Below are 21,008 nucleotides of genomic sequence, written 5' to 3' on the forward strand. Positions count from 1 at the left end.
TGCGCTAGTCTCCCCTTCCTCTAAAAACACTGATTTCTAGTGGGCTTCTTTGACTCAATTAGCACATATTTATTATCTGCTCTTCAGGAGGCACTGTTTATAGGTACTCTGGGGACACCAAGATATAGGTGACATGGGCCCTGCAGTCTCAGGGAATTGGGGAGGCAAACAAGTCCTAGAAAAATTGCCAAGTGCACAGAGTTTGGAAGAGGAGCAGTCAGTGTGAGTCAGGATAGGAGGAGGAGGCTTAGTAGAGGAGAGGTGAGCTGGACCAGAAGGATCTGGGTGGAGAGAGAGAGTGGAAGAAAGAAGAGGGCATTCATGGGCAGATTTTCATCCCACCTCTGGATTTCCTACTTAGTTATCTGCTCTTTTCCTTTTTTGTTGGTAGCTACTGTGAAACCACTAGTTTCTTCAGGTATTGCCAACCATTTTGTTTTCCAGTGGAGTTCTTCCAGAGACTATAGCTTATCAGAATATACTAACTTTTTCTCTTACTCTTTTTGTAAACTTTTTGAAACTTCCTTTCTTAGAAAAGTTTAGCACATTTCAAACTATACAGGTTTCCTTTCCCTTGTTTCTACTCACTTTCTCTGAAGATTTTTTGACACTTCCACATTGTAAATTAGTTCTCTTTTTTTGTTCAGCATTAAGCTCAGAATACCAATCATAAAAATCCACTCAAAATACCTTCTATTCTGTTTTAAAATTGCTGTTAGTTTGGGGAACATGCAGAGGGCACCATTCTGAGTACCCTCTGAATGTCCTCAGCTGTATGAAGCCAAGAGCAGAGGACATCACAGGTTCTGGGCAGCTGAGCTGTCCCTCAAGGGGTGGGGGGCTTCTCATGACTTCCCAATTCTTCCTCCAAACATCCTGGGCCCTCAGGTAAAGCCCTTCTTCCCTTTCAGACACAGGACAGCTGGCTACTGTCCCTTGGCATTCCTGCCTCTGTTCCCCAGCCAAGTCAGCTTTATTCCGGCACCAGTTCAGTTTTGAGTCTGTTAGACAACCTGCCAAAAAGGAACAAAGGCTGACTGAAAAAGATAACAAATAAGTTATCTTTTTTAGATAACAAATAAATACTCTTTTGCTTTTTTTTTTTAATCTTGATGTAGTGGAAGGAACAGTAGTGTAGGTGTGTGAAGAGTTGATTTTTTGTTTGTGGAAGAGAAGAGAGAAGATTGGTTCCAGCTCAGCTACTGATTAGCTCTCCTCTCCTCCCTTCCCCTCCCCTCTCCTCCCCTCTCCCTGGACTGATTCTTTCTTTTTCCCTCCCCTGATCCACAACTTCAAAACTAAGGAAGGTAGTATAAACTATAGCTTTTCATACTTTTGAGTTGCTACACCTGGCTAATGCCTGCCTTGATTCCTAAGTGTTTCATGTTCTCCCTCTGGTCAGTAATGTCTTTGCCTCATTGCAGTTGAGGTTTTTTAGGTTTCAGAGTAACAATAATCTGATTAAACTAACTACCACTTACTGATAGCTCTGATTTCTCAGCCTATTTACATGTTAAAAAGACATCTCTCATGAACATAGATGCAAAAATCCTCAACAAAATATTAGCAAACTGAATCCAACAATGTATAAAAAGAATTATACACCACAGCCAAATGGGATTAATTCCAGGTATGCAAGGCTCGTTCAGCATTTGAAAATCAGTTAATGTAATCCATTCAACATGTAATCATACAACAAGCTAAAGAAGAGAAGTCATAGGATCATATCAGTAGATGCAGAAAAAGCATTTGACAAAATCCAACACCCATTCATGATAAAACTCACAGCAAACTAGGAATAAAAGGGAACGTCCTCAGCTTGATAAAGCACAGAAACCCTATAGCTAACATCATACTGGATGAGAAATTAGAAACTTTCTGCTTAAGATCAGGAACAAGATAAGGATGTCTCCTCCCACCACTCTTATTCAACATCATACTGGAAGACTTAGTTAATGCAATAGGACAAGAAAAGAAAAGGAAAGGTATACAGATTGGGAAGAAAGAAATACAACTGTCTTTATTCACAGATGACATGATTGTCTATGTAGGAAATCCCAAAGAATCAACAAACTCCTGGAATTAATAAGTGATTATAACAAGGTCACCGGATCCAAAGTTAATACATAGAAGTCAATTGCTTTCCTATATATCAACAAGGAACAATTGAAATTTGAAAATAAAATCATAATACCATTTATATTGGCACCCCCAAAAATGAAGCACTTAAGAATAAATCTAACAAAGTATATGTAAGAGCTACCTGAGGAAAACTGTAAAACTCTGATAAAAGAAATCAAGGAAGATCTAAATAAATAGATATTCCATGTTCATGGATAGGAAGACTAAATCATTGTAAAGATGTTGGTTCTTCCCAACTTGATCTATAGATTCAACACAATCCTAATCAAAATTGCAGCAAGTTATTTTGTGGATATTGAAAAAGTGATTCTAAAGTTTATATGGAAAGGCAAAAGACCCAGAATAGTCAACACAGTACTGAAGAAAAAGAAGAAAGTCAGAAGACTGACGCTACCCAACTTCCATTTACTATTAAGCTATAATAATTAAGACAGCATGGTATTGGCAAAAGAATTGACAAATAGATCAATGGAACAGAATAGAGAGCCCAGATGTATACCCACACAAATATAGTCAATTGATCTTTGACAAGGGAGCAAAAACAATTCAGTAGAGAAAAGATTTCTTTTTAACAAATGATGTTGGAACAGCTGGATATCCACATGCAAAAAAATGAATCTAGACACAGATCTTACACCTTTCACAAAAAGGTTAGCTCAAAGGGTCACAAACCTAAATGTAAAACACAAAACTATAAAACTTATAAAAGGTAACCAGAGAAAACCTAGGTGACCTTGGGTTTGGTGATGAATTTTTGATACAACACCAAAAGCGTGATCTGTGAAAGAAAAAATCGGTAAGTTGGACTTAGTTTAAAAACTTTTGCTCTGTGAAGGACATTGTTAAGAGAATGAAAAGATAAGCCACAAACTAGGAGAAAATATTTGCGAACACACATCTGACAAAGGGCTTGTGTCTAAAACATATAAAGAACTCTTAAAACGCAAGAAAGCAAACAACCTGATTAAAAAATGGGCAAAAGAACTGAACAAATGCCTCACTGAAGTAGATATACAGATGGCAAATAAGTGTATGAAAAGATGCTCAATGTCATATGTCATTAAGGAATTGCAAATTAAAACAACAAGCTACCACTAAACATCTATTAAATGGCAAAATCCAAAAAACTGACAATACCAAATGCTAATGAGGCTATGGAACAATAGGAACTCTCATTCATTGTTGGTGGGAATGCAAAATGGTACAGTGACTTTGGAAGACAGTTTGGCTCTTTCTCACAAAGTTAAACATAGCCTTACCATATGATCTAGCAATCATGCTCCTAGGTATGTTTATCCAAATGAATAGGAAACTTAGGTCCACACAAAAACCTACACAAGAATGTTTATATCAGCTTTATTCATAATTTCAAAAAACTTGAAGCAACAAAGATGTCTTTCAAAAGGTGAATGGATAAACAAACTGTGGCAATCCATACAATGGATTATTATTCAGTAGTAAAAAGAAATGAGCTATCAAACCACAAAAAGACATGGGTAAACCTTAAATGCATATTGCTTAATGAAAGAAGCCAGTCTGAAAAAACTACATACTATATGATTCCAACTATATAACATTCTGGAAAAGGCAAAACTATAGAGACAATAAGTAAAAAGATTAGTGGTTGTCAGGGGTTGGGAGGGAGGGAGGAAGGGATAAATAGTTGGATCATGAGATTTTTAGGACAGTGAAACTGTTCTGTAACTGTAGTGGTGGATACATGTCATTATACCTTTGTTGAAACCCATAGAAAAACAAAGAGTGAACCCTAACATAAACTATGGACTTTAGTTAATAATCATGTGTCACTATTGGTTCATCAGTGTAACAAATGCACCACGTTAAGTCAAGATGTTAATAACAGAGGAAATTGAGCAGAGGAGAGAGAACTCTCTGTACTATCTGCTTAATTTCCTGTAAACCTAAAACTGCTCTAAAGATAAAAGTCTATTAATTAAAAAAAAAACAAAAAAAACAGCACATGCTAGCATTAAAAGAAAGACCGGAAAGGGAGGAATGTTCTCTGGGCTTTGATGTTCTTTTGATAGGTGTGGCTCCACTTAGCAGTTAAAGTACAGCCTGATGCACCCAGCCCATTCTTAGGAAACGGTGGATTATGCCATCTCTTCTCATGGAGGGGCTTAGTCTTCCCCTTCACATAGGCCAGGTGGGGACCTCAGAGCCCCAGCCAGAACGGAGCCTGGGTTCGGGAATCTGATTCATGTTTCAAGGTCAGATGTACAATTTTGTGCCCTCTGAGAACAGTGGCCATTTTGAGAAAACCAGCGAGAGAGACAAACAGTCCAGGTCCTCTGACCTTGCACCCACCAGTCCCTCTCAGCTCAACCCCAACTACCCCCACCAAAGATGGGCTTGGAAAAATAACAATGTGTTTTAATTTACATAAATTTGCATAAATAAACTGTGGAAAGATAAACTAATAAATGTGGTGGGAACTGGACAGGTGGGAAGCAAGGGGGAAATGAGGTACTTCACAATGTATATCTTTTTATATATTATTTGTACTCTTTGAACCATATGAATATATTACTTATTCTGGTTATAAATAATAAAAACGAATATTTATTAGCACCTATTATGCTAGCAGAAAAAAAAGACAACTTTTGTTAACCCAACTTAATAGATTTTCACGTAACAAAAGTTTCAGGCAGAGTAAAGGTAAATGTTTCAATGAGGGGGTAAGGGGAACCTGAGCATTTTCCCTGGGTTTTGTAGCTTCTTCTGCCTCTATTTAGAGTCTACAGTTTCCCTAGAAGCTTGAAAGTTTTTTGTTTGTTTTACACAGTTCCTTTAAATTGTGGTAGTGGGATGTGAAAGAGGCATGGGCTAAATTATGAATGGGGAAAATGTTAGAGTGGTCTTTTTTATTAGTAGATCATTTATAATTTGGGGACTCTCTGGATAATTGTATCTTTGAAGATATGTCTCTCTGTTGGTATGGGGGGGGGTCCTTTCTTTTTCACAGGTGTCCTAGAGTAAGTTTATTCCAACAATATTTCTTTCTCACTTCATCCAGGAAACTAAATTGGTCCATATGGGATTCTTAGCTATCTGGAAACTAGGGGCACCTGGTTATGTTGTTCCCTTAGCATTGTTTTAAATCTTTGTTCTACCATAACCCACCTGACGTATTCCACATACACTCATCAGTAGTTGAGGTTCCTAAAACAGTGATGCTCAGAGAGAGGAGTGAGGGGACAACAGAATGCAAAGTGGGGGGTAATGTAGTCCACAGATAGTTTATCACCCATTGGTAGCTTTAAAAGATTTTCCAGCAGACTCCAATTCTCTCACCTAAATGAGAATCACTGCTGTTGGAAATTTACTGGACCAAAAGTAGAGATTCATATTGCTCGAGTTATTGGGGATTTTACATCTATATAGAGAAAAATGTTCTGGTAAGTGACTGGTGCTTGGAAATATTTTTCCTTGTTTTGTTATGAGCAGAAATGAGGAGCACTGTGTAGCGTTGGAAGTATCTGCCTTCTAAGGATTCCGTGTCCTAAAAGATGGAATGGATGATAGGCTAACAAAGGAGAAAATTAAATGTCGGAGTGCAGGGGGCACTGTGATAAACTAGAGTTTTAAGCAGGGTAGCGTTAGGAGTGCAAACTAGATTAATTTCAACAAGTACATTCTTTATAGCCCGGATTAACCTGAAAGAAAATACACACAAAATTGGTGACCTGAGGTCTTTCACTTTTCACTTTCCCTCATTAGAGTCTATTTTATCATTGTCCATGACTTGTATTAGATAAAAGTCCTTTTTATTCTTACTAAAGCCATTGAATTTAAGACATACTCTAAGCTTTCTCTCTGGTTCATCATTGTATTTTATGTTAGGAGTAATCTCTGGAGTCACTGTAGATAATGTTTGGTCAGTAAAAGTAGATCTTTTTGAGGTGGTCTGTTATATAGATTTGAGTGCAAATTCCAGGACATGGAACTTAAACCTTTATCTATTTTGAAGTTATCTGCGGTGGAGTTATTCAGATCATGGTGGTGATAGAGGAGGTGGAAAGGCAGTACCCAGATTAAGTGGCTTCAACATTTCTCTAAAACTTGATTTAAGAGCAAAGGATTTATTTGGGGATCATATTTTTAGATCTGGCTGAAAATGTGTAGTGTATTTCCTGAGTGTGAGCAATATATCGATATTAAAGTTTACTTTTTTAAGGCCATGAATTCTAAACCCTCTTTTTGAATGCTAAAAGTGATTCCCACATTTATCTTCTAGTATGTAATTTGGTGCCTGAGGCACATTTAAATTTGAGAACCCACATGAATCAACATTCCTGTATACTGTTAATGTTGTTTGAAGATTCAGCACAAGTTCATTTCTTCTAGATTAATAATTGCCTCTTAGAGTAAAAATGAGAGATTCATTAAAATATATAGCACTGAAGTTTTTCTTTGAAAGTTCAGACTGGGGAGGTTTAGGATGAGTATAGTTTTTTTTTAGGTTGATAAATTTGATTTGATGTTCACAGTAATGTGTAAATTAGATGATTTTCACTCATTTCCTAACTTTGTTCTGAGTTTAGAGATGTTAATAAGTTTATTGTGAGTTGGCACCTCATTATGAATGCATAAACTTTTATCACATTGGGTTTACATTGTCTGTGTTCCTTCAAGGATCAGCCTTGAAACAACAGTATTAATTAGGCTGATGCCAACCTAGAAATAATTTGCATGTGGTGCAGTAGAAAAAAATTGAGTATCCTGATATAGCGGTAGATATGCTAGCCTGGAAGTCAGGATAACTGGTTCCCATCTGCCAGTAACGAACTTGGTGACCTTGGATGAGTTACTTTACCTTCTTGGATCTCGTTTTCCTGTTCTGCAAGGTGAAGGTTTGTTCAAGGACCACTTCAGTACTAAAGTTCTAAGACTCTCTGATTCTAAAATTGTTTGTAATGGCTACTACAAAGCAGAAGTAATCAACTTGCTTTTATTCCTTGAGTTCTTTATTTCTTATAGATTTGTAAATAACTTTTAAAGAAATTACATACCTGTTAAAACTCAATGGAAGGTTATCTATTTATTTAGTGGCATGATATCTTTGCTAAGATGCAATGCTTGCTTTCTTTCCAAAGAAAAGTATTTTTCCTGATTCTGTGCTCATTGTTAAAGAGTTGAGGGAAAATGTATAAAGAAGAAAATAAAAATCATCCCCAAATTTTCTGTTTTGTATACATATACACACACACACACAGATAATACATATTCATATATATACTTGTATATATATATCCATTATATAATTTTGTCCTTTTTTCACTTAAGATTAAAAAGTGAATTTTTCCCAATTAGTACAAACATTTTTAATAGTATCATCTTACTATATTGTGTGGCTGTTATATGAAGCCTCTGCTTACTTCTTCATCTTCACCTTTAAAAAATATCTTCTTTCCCTTTATTTGTTAGTTTTCAAAGCAAGGCATTGGTACCTTAGCATCCCCCAAAGGTGAATGTGATGTTTGTAAAATTTTTATTTGAATTCCTTACCTCTACCCACTCCTTCCCTGCCCTGCCCTGCCTCCATCCCTGCCTCTGTCCACGCCCCTGCTCCCACTTCTGTTCCCTCTATGAACCTCTGCCGCACCCGACCCCAACCTCTAGTGATTTCCTCACCTAAATTTCATCTGCTTCCTCTCTACTGGCTCTTTTTTCTCAGCCCATAAACTTGTTATAGCCTGCCAATCTTTAAAAAACAAGCAGAAAACCCAAAATACCTCTTGTTGTATGTTCCCTTCTAATTTTTTGAAAGAGTAGACCACGTTTGTTGTCCCCACTACCTTACCTCCCTTCTCTGTGATCTCCCTTCACAGTAGATCTTGGTCTACTGTGATCTGTTTTCTGCTCTCATAATTCTTTCAAACGGTGGCTGACCAGTAAGCTCACCAGCTTCCTTCTGATTGCCACATATTGCAGCCACTCTTGAGGCCTTGTCCCGTGTGCCCTCTCTGCCTCATCTCACATACTGTTCAGTTCTTCCTTTTAAAAATAATTCATTCTTTAATTTCAAAAATAATGTTTATTTGAGAGAACTTAGAAGCAAATAAAATAAATCACCATTAATAGCTTGATGTGTTACATTATTCTTCTTGACATTCTCTCATCCCTTCATTTCTATGAAACAATTTTCTCCTGTTTTTTTTTTTTTTCCCCTTTCTCTTGCTCTTCCTCACTTCATTTGGTAAACTTTCTTCCTCCCCCTGTCCTTTAAATAGTGGTGTTCTCCAGTGGTCTGTCCTTGGCTTTATATTCTTCTAACTCTACACCTTCTTCTTAGATATTTTCATAATGGCCTTTTTAAAATAAAGTTAATACATGTGCATACACACACATCCACACATATATATCCACACAGTAAAATGTGCACATGTTAAATTTCAAAGCCTGTAATTTTCACAATAAGTAATTCTCTTGCCATTTCTCCTCCCCAGAATCAACCCCTGATGTATCCTTCTAGAGAGATTATGTGCATATCTTGGTACATGTATTTATATATTTACTTATGTAATTATTATTTCAAAATTATTTCTATATACTCTTTATACTGATTTGCATCTTTTTCTACCTAACAGTATGTAGATGATCATTTCATATCAGGATACAGAGATCTATTACATTCTTTGTAGTGGCTGCATAGCATTTTTTTTTTCATTTGTATCTTTTCCCCCGACCGCACAACATTTTGTTTTGAAAGAATTCAAACTTACAGGATGGTTTAAAAAAACAAGACAATTAACATTCACCTGTATACCTACCTACCTACCTTTCTTCCTTTCTGTCTTTCCTTTTTTTGCTGAATCATTTGAAAGTAATATTATAGGTATCATACAGTTTATTCCAAAATTATTCAATATGTATGTCTTAAGGACTGGGACCTTCCCCTGCATAATCACAATGTCTTTATTACACCAAAGAAATTTAAGATCAGTGCAGTGTTGTCTAACATAATATTTATATTTGAATTTCCACAGTTGACCCAAAATATCCTTTATAGTGTTTTTTTTCTCTCCAATCTAGTTGCCAATCAAGAATTAGGACTTGCACTTGGTTGTCATAGGCCTTTGTTTCATTCAACTTCTATTTAAATAGATGACTGCTAAACTAGATCTCTAGGTCAAACTCTTCCCTGAAGCCGACTTAAATATCTACTAAATAAATTATTTGGATGTCCCACTAGCAACTCCAAAATAGCATGTCTAAAGTGAACTCAATTTTTATTGCTCTCAAATGTACTTTTCCTTCACTATTCCCAATTTAGTGAATGGTATCATTCAAATGTTGCCTAAACACAAACCTTGGAGTCATCCTAGCCTCTTCCTTCGTTGAGACTGCATGTGCTATTCTCCTTGCCTGGAATTCTCTTCCTACCTTGTCTGCCTTGTCAGTTCATACTTCAATACTCAGATTAAGCTTTACTTCCTCTGGCAAACCTTGCCTGACTCTTTTTTCTCCAGGCAGTATTAGCTGTATCTCCAGTAGCCTCCCTTAGCACCCTGTACACACACCTATCTCGTCAGTTATCACTTTGGGTGGGAATTGTTGGTTTATGCATTTGCCTTCTTGAGTAGAGCGTGAGCTCCCTGAGTTGGTATGGACTTACTTGGTTTCTATCCTGGGTATAGACAGTAACCCAGTAACACAGTACCTGGCCCGTAAGTGCTTAATAAATATTTATTGAATGGAAGAATATGTTTATCAATAATCTCTTTAGCAAGGAGAAATAAAAATTTTTCAAGCTCAACTCAATTTGGCATGCATTTGTTGAATTCCTACTGTCTGTACAGTTTCGTGCAAGTAGTAAGATTTATTTTCTGACTTGAAGAAAGGTTAGGGTCTAATTGAGAAGATAAGGCCAGTGTACATTAGAGGTTTAAACAATTGTGAAAGGTAATTTGATTATCTGATGAGTAATGCAGACAGTAACCTCAGGAAGAGGGAGGTTATCAGATGTTTTTAGTACTTATTGTGTGCCAGTTACTGTTCTGTGTGTTCGCAAATATTTCATTTAATCTCTACAACTTTTATTTTTCAAAAAAGGAAATTGAGGTTAAATAAATAGTCCAAGATCATACAGCTAGTAAGTAAAAATTTAAACCTAGATCTGACTCCAGAAACACGCTCTTAAGTGTTCCAGAGGGCAATTAAGAGAGTTATAAAGTGATAGTGTAAACTTAGAGGAAAAATAATGTCCGATTATAGGGACAATAATTAAATTATGGTGTATCCCCACAATGAAAGGTGATATAATCCTTACAAATCATGTGGATGAGGAGTATTTACTATCTTGAGAAAGTGTTTATAATATGAAGTACTAAAAGGCAGTATAGAAAAGTATGATGCCATTTATTAAAAATGTACATATATATATATATTTTGTATGTGTTTTTGTGAGGAAGATAGCCCTGAGCTAACATCTGTTGCCAATCCTCCTCTTTTTGCTGAGGAAGATTGGCCCTGGGCTGACATCCATGCCCATCTTCCTCTACTTTATATGTGGGACACCTGCCACAGCATGGCTTGATGAGCGGTCCGTAGGTTTGCGTCCAGGATCCGAACCTGCGGACCCCGGGCCACCGAAGCGGAGCACGCAAACCTAACCACTACACCACCGGGCTGTCTCCTAAAAATGTACATATATTTTTGTACATAAAAGATTGGAGGGAAGTACATGAAACGGTTAGCAGTAATTCTCCCATAGTTGTGGCATTATGGACTATGTGAATTTCTTCTTTGTAAAATTCCGGTTTCCAAATTCTCTGCAATGAACATGAACTTTTTTATTAAGAAAGAAGATAATTTTTAAAAAAAAGGACTAAGGAAGTGTTGATGCAAATAATCCATAATCAATCTATAAATCAAAATTGGGGTGAGTTTATTATTAGCCAACTTTTGAGGACCATATAGCCCAGGGCCTTCCTTCCCCAAGGAAGGAAGGACACCAAAGAAGTGGGGTGTACAGAGCAGTTATATACCCTCAAAGAGCATGTATCGCATATGATTGCAATGTCCCTTTGACAATAGCCACAAGATTGCCCTGCCAGATTGCCCTGTTGGTACAGCAATTGATGGACACAGCGGGTAGCAGGTCTGCTGTCTCAGTGGGCGGGGCAGGTAGCAGGTCTGTTGTTTCAAGTTGGGTGGTCACAGGATGAGCACAGCAATCAAATCCTAGCCTAGGGAGAAATGCTTATCCCTCTGGAAATGCCAATGTGGGGGAAGTTGCATCCTTATCTTAAGGGCATTTACTCTTCTCTTTGGGACATGGTAAAGCAGATACACAGTGCATGTTCAAAGGAAACAGGCCCTTTTGGAAAAACAAACTCAGGCCGAATTAGCTTTACACCAAATGGCGTCCTCATATGCTCCGATATATCCTATTGCTTGCCATTTATTTATCAGAAGAAAATAATTAATCAGAACTTATTTAAAGTCTTAGAATTATTAAAGTATAAAGGTTTCGTGTTGACCTTCTCTGCCTCTGGGGTAGAACTGGCCTAAGCATCCCAGACAGATTAATGGTTCCTATTTTAAGATCGTCTCGCTAGGATAAGCCACTCTCCCTCTGCCTTATAGTCAGTTCTATTGCCCAATAGCAAGTGGAAAAGGAATTTTCTCTTTATATTGTTTCATGAAGACATGGTCATAAGAGACACTCCCATGTCTTGTGGAATTTTTCATTGTATAAAGATATTTTTTCTAAAATAAGGGATAAATTTAATGCTCCTGCCTGGAAGAAAGAAATTTAATGCTCCTGCCTAGTCTTTATGTTCTACTTCATAAAAACATTGAAAGAAGTGATAAATGTACATATTTAAGAGGAATCAAAAAGGAATAGGAAAATATGGCTTGTGACATGTCTCCATTAGTTTTCTTTTAAAAGAAATACTCTATGCATGATCTGTCTCTGCTTTTCCTCTGGGTGGCTGTTTTTCTAGCATAGCATGTATGACTAACTTTTCTCATTGGGATTCAGCACACTCTAGTGGATGGTAGTTTTTCAGTTGTTTTTTTTTTTAATCATGTCAAATTATTGGACAATTCAGTGATGTGCTTACTAGATAGTAAAGTTTGTCAATATTTATTTGAGTCAAACAGTGACCCTAGTGAGCAGGACTAACTTTATAGGCCACTGGGGTGCATTTTTATATGGTTTCTTTAGTAGAGAGAAGAGAGGCTTTTTACATTACACAGGAACTTTTTCCCATTGGCTTTCATCTTCTCTTGGGTAAAATGAAATTGACGGAGAGGCCAAGACGTAGAGGAGCACTGGTAGTCTTTCTCTACCTTAGACTCCTTGGTTCTTATGATATATTTTATGTTTCTGTTTTAGGACTCTTGAGAATTTTTATATACCATTTTGTGAAAACTTTGACCATTTGTGCATAAACGTTGTTGTGTCCTATCACGATGGATTGTTTTTGGAAGTGGGCTCCCACCAGAAAAAAAGTAATTTTTTATTTTGTTTTTGCAGAGTGATGGTGAGGATTTTAATTACATCGTTGCGTTTTTCCTCGGAACAGCAGCTTGCCTTTACCAGGTAGGTTCTCTCCCATTTTTAAGAAACACTTTTCCATTATTGTTTATTTCAGGTATCAATTCTAATAATTACTTGTATACTTTAAATAAATAAAAATAATGTCTCAGTTCTTTGCCTCTCTTTTAATTTGAGCCTCTGTTAGCTTTGTGACTTGTATCTCCATTTTGAGTGCATGTAGATCCCAGTGAACTCAGTGTTCACCCCGTCCTGTGCCGGGCGTCAGGGGCAGTGTGTCCTCTGCCTGTGGCAGTAAAGGCTACTCCTAGATTTTCTGATGACTGATTATTTAGCTTCCAGGCTCTGCTTATGCTCCAGGCTGAGGATTTGGTACTTTTGGGAAAGTCTTTGAATAGGAAGCAGAAAAAGCAGGATTTTAGGATATTTAATTTAGCAGTGATGACTAGGATGGATTATCAGAGCAGAGAGACCAGAAGCCAGGAAATTAGTTGGGAGGTGATTCCATTACTTCAGGCAGAAGGTAATGAGAGCCTAAACCATGGCAATGGTAGGAATAGGAAAAAAAAAGGACATTGAGAAGGAAGACTCGCTAGGACTTGAAGACAGAATAGATATGAGACTTGAGGGAGGAGGAGTTTTGCGCCTGGGTGATAGGGAGATGGGTACTTGCATTTCCAAGACCAGAGGAGGCACAGATTTATAGGGAAGGGAGGAGTAATCATGCCAATTACCCAAACTCATGAATGTCTGGGCTAAAACATGTTAGAGCAAGCAAGGTCTTTTGACTTAACTTTTATAAGCGGCACATTTCTCTGGCTTGCATAAAAAAAACAGTAGAAAACTTTAGGGAAATATTTTGAATATTTGCATTTGACTTTTATGTAAAGACATAGTAGGAATTTTAGTTTCAGTGGCCCCATTTTTTAAAATCCTCTAATTTTTCTTAATCATGTCTGTTATCATCAGAAATTTTTTTTCTGGAAAATTTGATAAATTTAATTATAATGAATGATATTTCGTGCAGGAAATGTGAAAACTTGTATTTTTTAATGTCATAGTGATTTACTTTATGAAGTATTCTTGTGTAGATTTTCTACTTTAATCTGTATAATCCTGTCACACAGAGGATATTATCTCATTTTTGAAAATGAGAAAGCCAAGGCAGTTTCAGTACTATCGAGATCACATAGCCAGTAAGTGGTGCAGTCAGGACTGAACTCTGAGTCTTCTGATTTTAAATATCATGGTCTTTCCACTATATCATACTGTCTCTAAACAATATTCCTATATTTGTATACTTTTTATAGTGCTATAAAATTATAATTTTATAACTTTTATATGCATTATCTCATATGATTCTAAAACAATGTGAGGTAAATATTAACTTTAAAATAATTTCGTAATTATTCTTGTAAAGTATACTTTTGGCTGTTTTGTCTTAATGAAATAATTTTAAGTGCTAATAATAATAGCAGAATGTATTGAGCTCTTACTTTGTGCTAAGCCCTTTACATTCCTTGTACCATTAAATCCTTGAGGAAAGTCCCATACTAATCCTGTTATCATGATATGTCATTTTTCACTGAGGCCTAGCCATTTCTTATAACCAGTCAGTGACTTGAACCCAGGTCTGTGTGACTCTAGAACCAGTGCTCTTGCCTGTAGATACACACCTCTGTTACGTTTCCCAGAACAGCTGAAAGGAGTTCTAAGAGTCCTCATGGTGGAGCAGTGTCACTCAGGTGTTCTTTTACTTGAGAGAAGTAAACAAATTCATGCTTTAAAAAAGGAAAGCAAGGAACCAATTTCCTTCATATTGACAGGCATGAAACTGCATGCTTTCCAAATAAACTGAGCAAAGTAATAACAATGCTGTTGTTTTCTACAGTAAAACTTAAGTGATTACATTTACCATATAACATGCTCTATTGCCAGTTGTCAGGATATTTTTTTTTTAAGAGTAGCTTTTTCTTTTTGTGAAGAAGATCAGCCCTGGGCTAACATCCATGCCAGTCCTCCTCTTTTTGCTGAGGAAGACCGGCCCTGAGCTAACATCTATTGCCAATCCTCTTCCTTTTTTTCCCTTTTTCTCCCCAAAGCCCCAGTAGATAGTTGCATGTCATAGTTGCACATCCTTCTAGTTGCTGTATGTGGGATGCGGCCTCAGCATGGCCTGACAAGCAGTGCGTCGGTATGCGCCCGGGATCCGAACCCGGGCCACCAGTAGTGGAGCACGCGCCCTTAACTGCTAAGCCACGGGGCCAGCCCCAGGATATTTTTTAATAGATCAAACCTCAAAGGCTGCTACTACGTGGTTTGTTGCCTTTTTCTCCAGGCTGTGAGTGCTGATGGAAGCACAGAGCTCAGCCAGTTAAGAGTAATCTTGATATGCAACGTTTCAAATAGGAAATCAAAGGATCTGTGAAGCAACTAGAGACTGTTCCTTTTCCCTCAATGTATTATTTTGAAAACTTTCAAACTTACAGAAAAGTTGAAAGACTGGTACACCTAGAGTCGCCAATCCTTGCTTTATCTTACTCTCTATATGTGTTTGCATATAGTGTGTATATTGGTTGTCTGTAAAGTAAGTTGCAGACAAATATGTGTGTGTAAAGTTGTTTTTCTTATTAAACTTTTTGAGATAATTGTAGATTCACATGGAGTTGTAAGAAAGATCCTATATAATCTTTACCTGGTTCCCCCCCAGTGGTACCATCTTGCAAAACTATAATATGATATCACAACCAGAGTATTGATGTTGATGCAGTCAAGATATAGAACATTCCAATTGCCACAAGGACCCCTTATGTTGCCCTTTTGTAGCCACATCCACTTTTCTCCTGCTCCTTAATCTCTGGCAACCACTAATGTGTTCTGCATTTCTATAATTTTCTCATTTTTAAGTATGTTATATAAATGTAACCATATAGTATGTCACCTTTTGTGATTGGCATTTTTTTACTCAGCATAATTATCTGGAGATACATCCAAGTTGTTGTATATATCAGTGGATTTGTTCCTTTTTATTGCTGAATAGTATTTGGTGGTATTGATGTACCCAGTTTAATTGTTCACCCATTGAAGGACATCTGAGTTGTTTCCAATTTTTGTCTATTATAAATAAGCTGTTATAAACATTCATGTACAGGTGTTTGTGTGAAGACAAGTCCTTATTTCTCTGAGATAAATGCCCAGGAGTGCAATTGCTAGGTCATATGGTAGTTGCATGCTTAGTTTTATTAAGAGATGAGTATGTTTTGTAGAGTGGCATACCATTTTACATTCCCACCAGCTTTCTGTGAATGATCCAGTTTCTCTGCACCCTCTCCAGCATTTGGTGTGATCACGATTTTTTATTTTAGCCATTCAGATAGGTGTTTAACGATACCTCATTATGGTTTTAATTTGCATTTCTCTGGTTAATAATGGTTGAACATCGTTTCAATTGCTTATTTGTCATCTGTATATCCTCTTGGGTGAAATATCTGTTCATGTCTGTTGCCTGTTTTCTAATTGGATTGTTTATTTTTTACTGTCAAGTTTGAGAGTTCTTTATATATTCTAGACATTAGTCCTTTGTCAGATATGTAGTTTGCAAATCTTCTCCCAGTCCGTAGCTTGTCTTTCAGCCTCTTAACTGGGTCTTTCGCAGAGTAAAGTTTTTAATTTTGATAAAGTTCATTTTATTAATTTTTCCTTTTATGGATCATGTTTGTGGTGTCAAGTCTAAGAACTCTTTGCCTACCTCAGATTCTAAAGATTTTCTCTTATGTTTCTTTCTAAAAGTTTTATAGTTTTATGTTTTACATTTAAGTTCATGATCTATTTTGAATTAAGTTTTGTATAAGATTGTATAAGAAGTGAGACTTAGACTAGATTGAGGATTTTTTTGTTCTTTGCCTATGGATGGATGGCCAGTTGCTCCAGCACCTTTTGTTGAAAAGTCTGTTTTTTCCTCCACTGAATTGCTTTTGCGTCTTTTGCCACAAATCGGTTGGGCATATTTGTGTGGGTCTATTTCTGGGTTGTGTATTCTGTTCCATTGATCTATGTGTCCGTCCCTCTGCCAGTATCACAGAGTTTTGATTACTGTATCTGTATAATATGTCTTAAATTAAATTTTCTTAATAGTTATAGGGCTATTCAAATTATCTGTTTTCTAATGGGTGAATTATGGTAGTGTGTGTTTTATAAGGAAGTGGTCTATTTCATCTGTTATCAAATTTATGTGTGTGGAGTTGTTTGTAGTATTTCCTTACTATCCTTTTGATGTCTGTAGGTTCTGTAGTGATAGTCTCTGTTTTATTCCTCATATTGGTAATTTATGTCTTCTCTCTCTTTTTCTTTGTCAGTCTTACTTGATTTCATTGATCTTTTCAAAGAAACTGCTCTTTGTTTTATTGTTTTTTTCCTATTTTCTATTTTATTGATTTATCCTCTTTTATTATTTTCTTCCTCATGCTTGCTTTGCTTTGGGCTTATTTGGCTCAGCTTTTCCTAGGTTCTTGAGATAGGAGCTTAGATGATTGAGTTGAGAATTTTCTCTTTTGTAATATATACATTTAGTGTTGTAAAATTTCCTCTTAGCACTTCATTAGCTGTGTCCTATAAATTTTGATATGTTGTATTTTCCTTTTTCTTTAATTCAATGTATTTAAAAAATTTTTTCCTTGTGACTTCCTCTTTGACCTATGGATTATTTAGATTTGTGTTGTTTAGTTTCCAAGTGTTTGGAGATTTTCCGATTTTCTTCCATATTGATTTTTAGTTTGATTCCACTGTGATTGGAAAACACACTCTGTGTGATTTTAGTTCTTTTAAATTTGTAAAGGTTTGTTCTGTGGCCCAGAAGATGGTCTATCTTGGTATATGTCCCAAGGGCACTTGAACAGAATGTGCATTCTCCTGTTATGGAGTGAGTGTTCTATAGATGTTGATTACATCCTTTTTTTTTTTTTTTAAGATTTTATTTTATTTTTTTTTTCCCTCCAAAGCCCCAGTAGATTGTTGTATGTCATAGCTGCACATCCTTCTAGTTGCTGTATGTGGGACGCGGCCTCAGCATGGCCGGAGAAGCAGTGCGTCCGTGCACGCCCGGGATCCAAACCCGGGCCGCCAGCAGCGGAGCCCGCGCACTTAACCGCTAAGCCACGGGGCCAGCCCTGATTACATCCTATTGATTGATGGTGTTATTGAGTTTTTCTGTATCCTTGCTGATTTTCTGTCTAGTTGTTCTATCAATTGTTGAGCGGAGTATTGAAGTTTTCACCTCTAATTGTGGATTTGTATATTTCTCATTTCAGTTCTGTCAGTTTTTGCTTCACATATTTTGCAGCTCTGTTGTTTGGTTCATACACATTTAGGATTGCTGTGCCTTCTTGGTGGATTGATCCATTTATCATTATATAATATGCCTCTCTATCCCTAGTTATTTTCTTTTCTTTGAAATGTTTTTGTATTTATCTGACATTGATATAGCCTCTCCTGCTTTCTTTCGGTTAATGTTTGTATGATATATCCTTTTCCATTCTTTTACTTTCAACTTGCCTGTATCATTTGAAATGAGTTTCTGGTAGACAACATAGAGTTGATTTGTTTTTCAATCCACACTGCCAATCTCTGTCTTTTTTTTTTTTTCCTGAGGAAGATTTGCCCTGAGCTAACATCGGTTGCCAATCTTCCTCTTTTTGCTTGAGGAAGATTCCCCTGAGCTAACATCTGTGCCAGTCTTCCTCTATTTTGTATATGAGTCGCTGCCTCAGCATGACTGCTGACAAGTGGTGTAGGTCTGCACCTGGGAACCGAACCCAGGCTGTCAAAGTGGAGCGCACCAAACTTAACCACTAGGCCACTGGGGCTGGCCCCCAGTCTCTGTCTTTTAATTGCTATATTTAAGCCATTTACGTTTAATGTAATTATTGATATGTTAGGGCTTAAGTCTGCCATCTTATTTTTTGTTTTCTGTTTTTCATTTTTCTATTTTCTTTTTCTTCCTGTGGATTACTTGAACTTTTTTTTTTTTTTTTTTGGTGAGGAAGATTGGCCATGAGCTAACATCTGTTGTCAATCCTCCTCTTTTTGCTGAGGAAGATTTGCTCTGAGCTGACGTCTGTGCCAGTCTTCCTCTATTTTGTATGTGGGATGCCACCACAGCATGGCCTGATGAGTGGTCAAGCCATGGATCCAAACCCACGAACCCCAGGCCGCCGAAGCAGAGCGCACAAACTTAACCACTATGCCACCGGGCCAGCCCCTGAACATTTTTTTAGAACTCCATTTTGATTTATCTGCAGTGTTTTTGAGTGTATGTCTTTGTATAGCTTGTTAAATAGCTGCTCTAGATATTACATTACACATACTTATCACAGTTTTCTGGTATTGTTGTTTTGCTAGTTCAAGTGAAGCACAGAAACTGTACCTCCCTTTATGTCCCTTTGCCCTCCTCTGTTTATAATATAATTGTCTTAAATATTTCCTCTGCATATACTTAGAACCACATCATTGTTATAATTTTTACTTCAACCATCAAACATAATTTAGAAAACTTGGGAGCAGGAGAGCTCCCTGTATTTTTGCCGGCTGTGTGCTTTTTACTTTCCCAGTGTACCAAGGTTCCTTCTTTATTGTTTGCTTTCTGTTTAGAGAACTTCCTTTAGCCGTTCTTTTAGGGTACATCTGTAGGCAACAGATTCTCTTAGTCTTCTTTCACCTGAGAATGTCTCTATTTCGCCTCCTACAGGATACTTACTAGTGACAAAGGGAAAAATAGTAACTTCACAGTGGAGAAAGCTGTCAGACACCACCTTACCAAGAGATCAAAGTTAACATCACCAGTAATAAGACATATTGTACATCACCTTCTGTGGTTTTCTTGCCAAAACTGCATATTTTCACTTCAGTCTTGAGAAAACATCAGACAAACCAAATTTAAGGGACATTCTACAAAATAACTGATCAATACTCTTCAAGACTGTCAAGGTCATGAAAAAACAAAGACAGACTTGAGCTGTTACAAATTTGGGGAGATGTGACAACTAAATGCGATATGGAATCCTAGATTGGATTCTGGACCAGAAAAAGGGCTCTAGTGGGACAACAGGCAAAATTCAAACAAGGTATGTAGATTAGTTAATAGCATTGTTTCAGTGTTAATTATATGGTTTAATGACTATACCATGGTTACGTACGAGGGTGACATTGGGGGAGCAGGGTGAAGATTGGTATACAGGAACTCTACTAGTTTTGCAACTTTTCTCTAAGTCTAAAATTATTTCAAAAGAAAGAGTTTTTTTCAGCTTTTTTTGCACAGTGCAAATCAGATAAAATAAGTGCTTCCAATTCATTTTGCTGGGACAGCAGTCTTCTTTTTAAGTAAGTGAAGTCCTAATTTTTATAAGAAGTAAACACATTTAACAGGACATTTCCACGGTCTTTCTGCATTGTCACAAACACTCTAATGTCCTTCCTATTCTGAAGTCTGGATACAGTTTCACACAGAGACCTGTGCTTCTTTCTTAAGACATTGTGATCACATATAATTTCTATACCAGATTGTGAATTTTAGATACCTTCTAGAAAACAATCCATTTATTCAACAAATTTTTATTGAGCACTTATCTGCCGGGCATTGTTCTGGACACATGAGATAAATGAATGAACAAGACAGTCAAAAATCTCTTCTCTCATGAAGCATAGATTCTATTGGAAGAATATAGATGACAAATAAAACAACCATATTTTTAAAGTGTGTTTATAGTATGTTGTGGAGAAAAATGAAGCAGGAAAAGGTGAATGCCAGGTTTTTTGGGGGGGGAGTACTTTCTTTACTGTAATTTCTAAAATAGCACTCACTGCCTTCTCTGTTTTCTTTTTCTGTTTTATCTTTTTCAAGATATAAGTATTTGATATTATATATATAAAATGTTTATAATCTTTCTCCCTCCACCAGAATGTAAGCTCCATGTGAGCAAGGGCTTTATTTGCTTACTTAAAACTAAAGAACAATGCCTGATTTGTAGCAGGCCCTCAATAAATATCTGTTTAATGAATTCTCCTTCGAATGTTCACTCAGATCCTCTATGTAGCTTAGTTCCTTGCACTCAATGGGGGATCAGTAAATTTGTTGATTTCATTAGTATTCAGATTCAGGTTATATAAGATGGCTTGTTTGAGCTTTTAGTACTTTTCTGGGATGGGAATGAGAGATGGAACCCCCTCAGACCCTGAGAATGCTTCTTATTCGCCGGTCCCCTTGAGGAATTTGCCCAGCCTGTTTGCAAGGGAGTCATCTAATTGTATGTCCATTTTAAATATGACGCAAAATGCCTTTTCT

The 21,008-nt window shown here is 36.8% G+C and overlaps 1 protein-coding gene across 4 annotated transcripts in view; it reads left to right on the forward strand.

The window, feature by feature from the left end:
- SEC22A (SEC22 homolog A, vesicle trafficking protein) overlaps nucleotides 1–21,008 on the forward strand; it is a 73,241-nt gene that overhangs the window by 49,401 nt on the left and 2,832 nt on the right. For all 4 annotated transcript variants that reach the window (XM_004424497.3, XM_087439711.1, XM_087439710.1 and 1 more), the window contains one exon: nucleotides 12,653–12,718. In XM_004424497.3, the coding sequence (XP_004424554.1) occupies nucleotides 12,653–12,718 (66 nt within the window). The remainder of the gene's footprint in view (nucleotides 1–12,652; nucleotides 12,719–21,008) is intronic.

This window comes from Ceratotherium simum, chromosome 15 (assembly GCF_057802395.1).
Source record: "Ceratotherium simum simum isolate JZ-2026a chromosome 15, ASM5780239v1, whole genome shotgun sequence".
NCBI classification, from domain to species: Eukaryota; Metazoa; Chordata; class Mammalia; order Perissodactyla; family Rhinocerotidae; genus Ceratotherium; species Ceratotherium simum.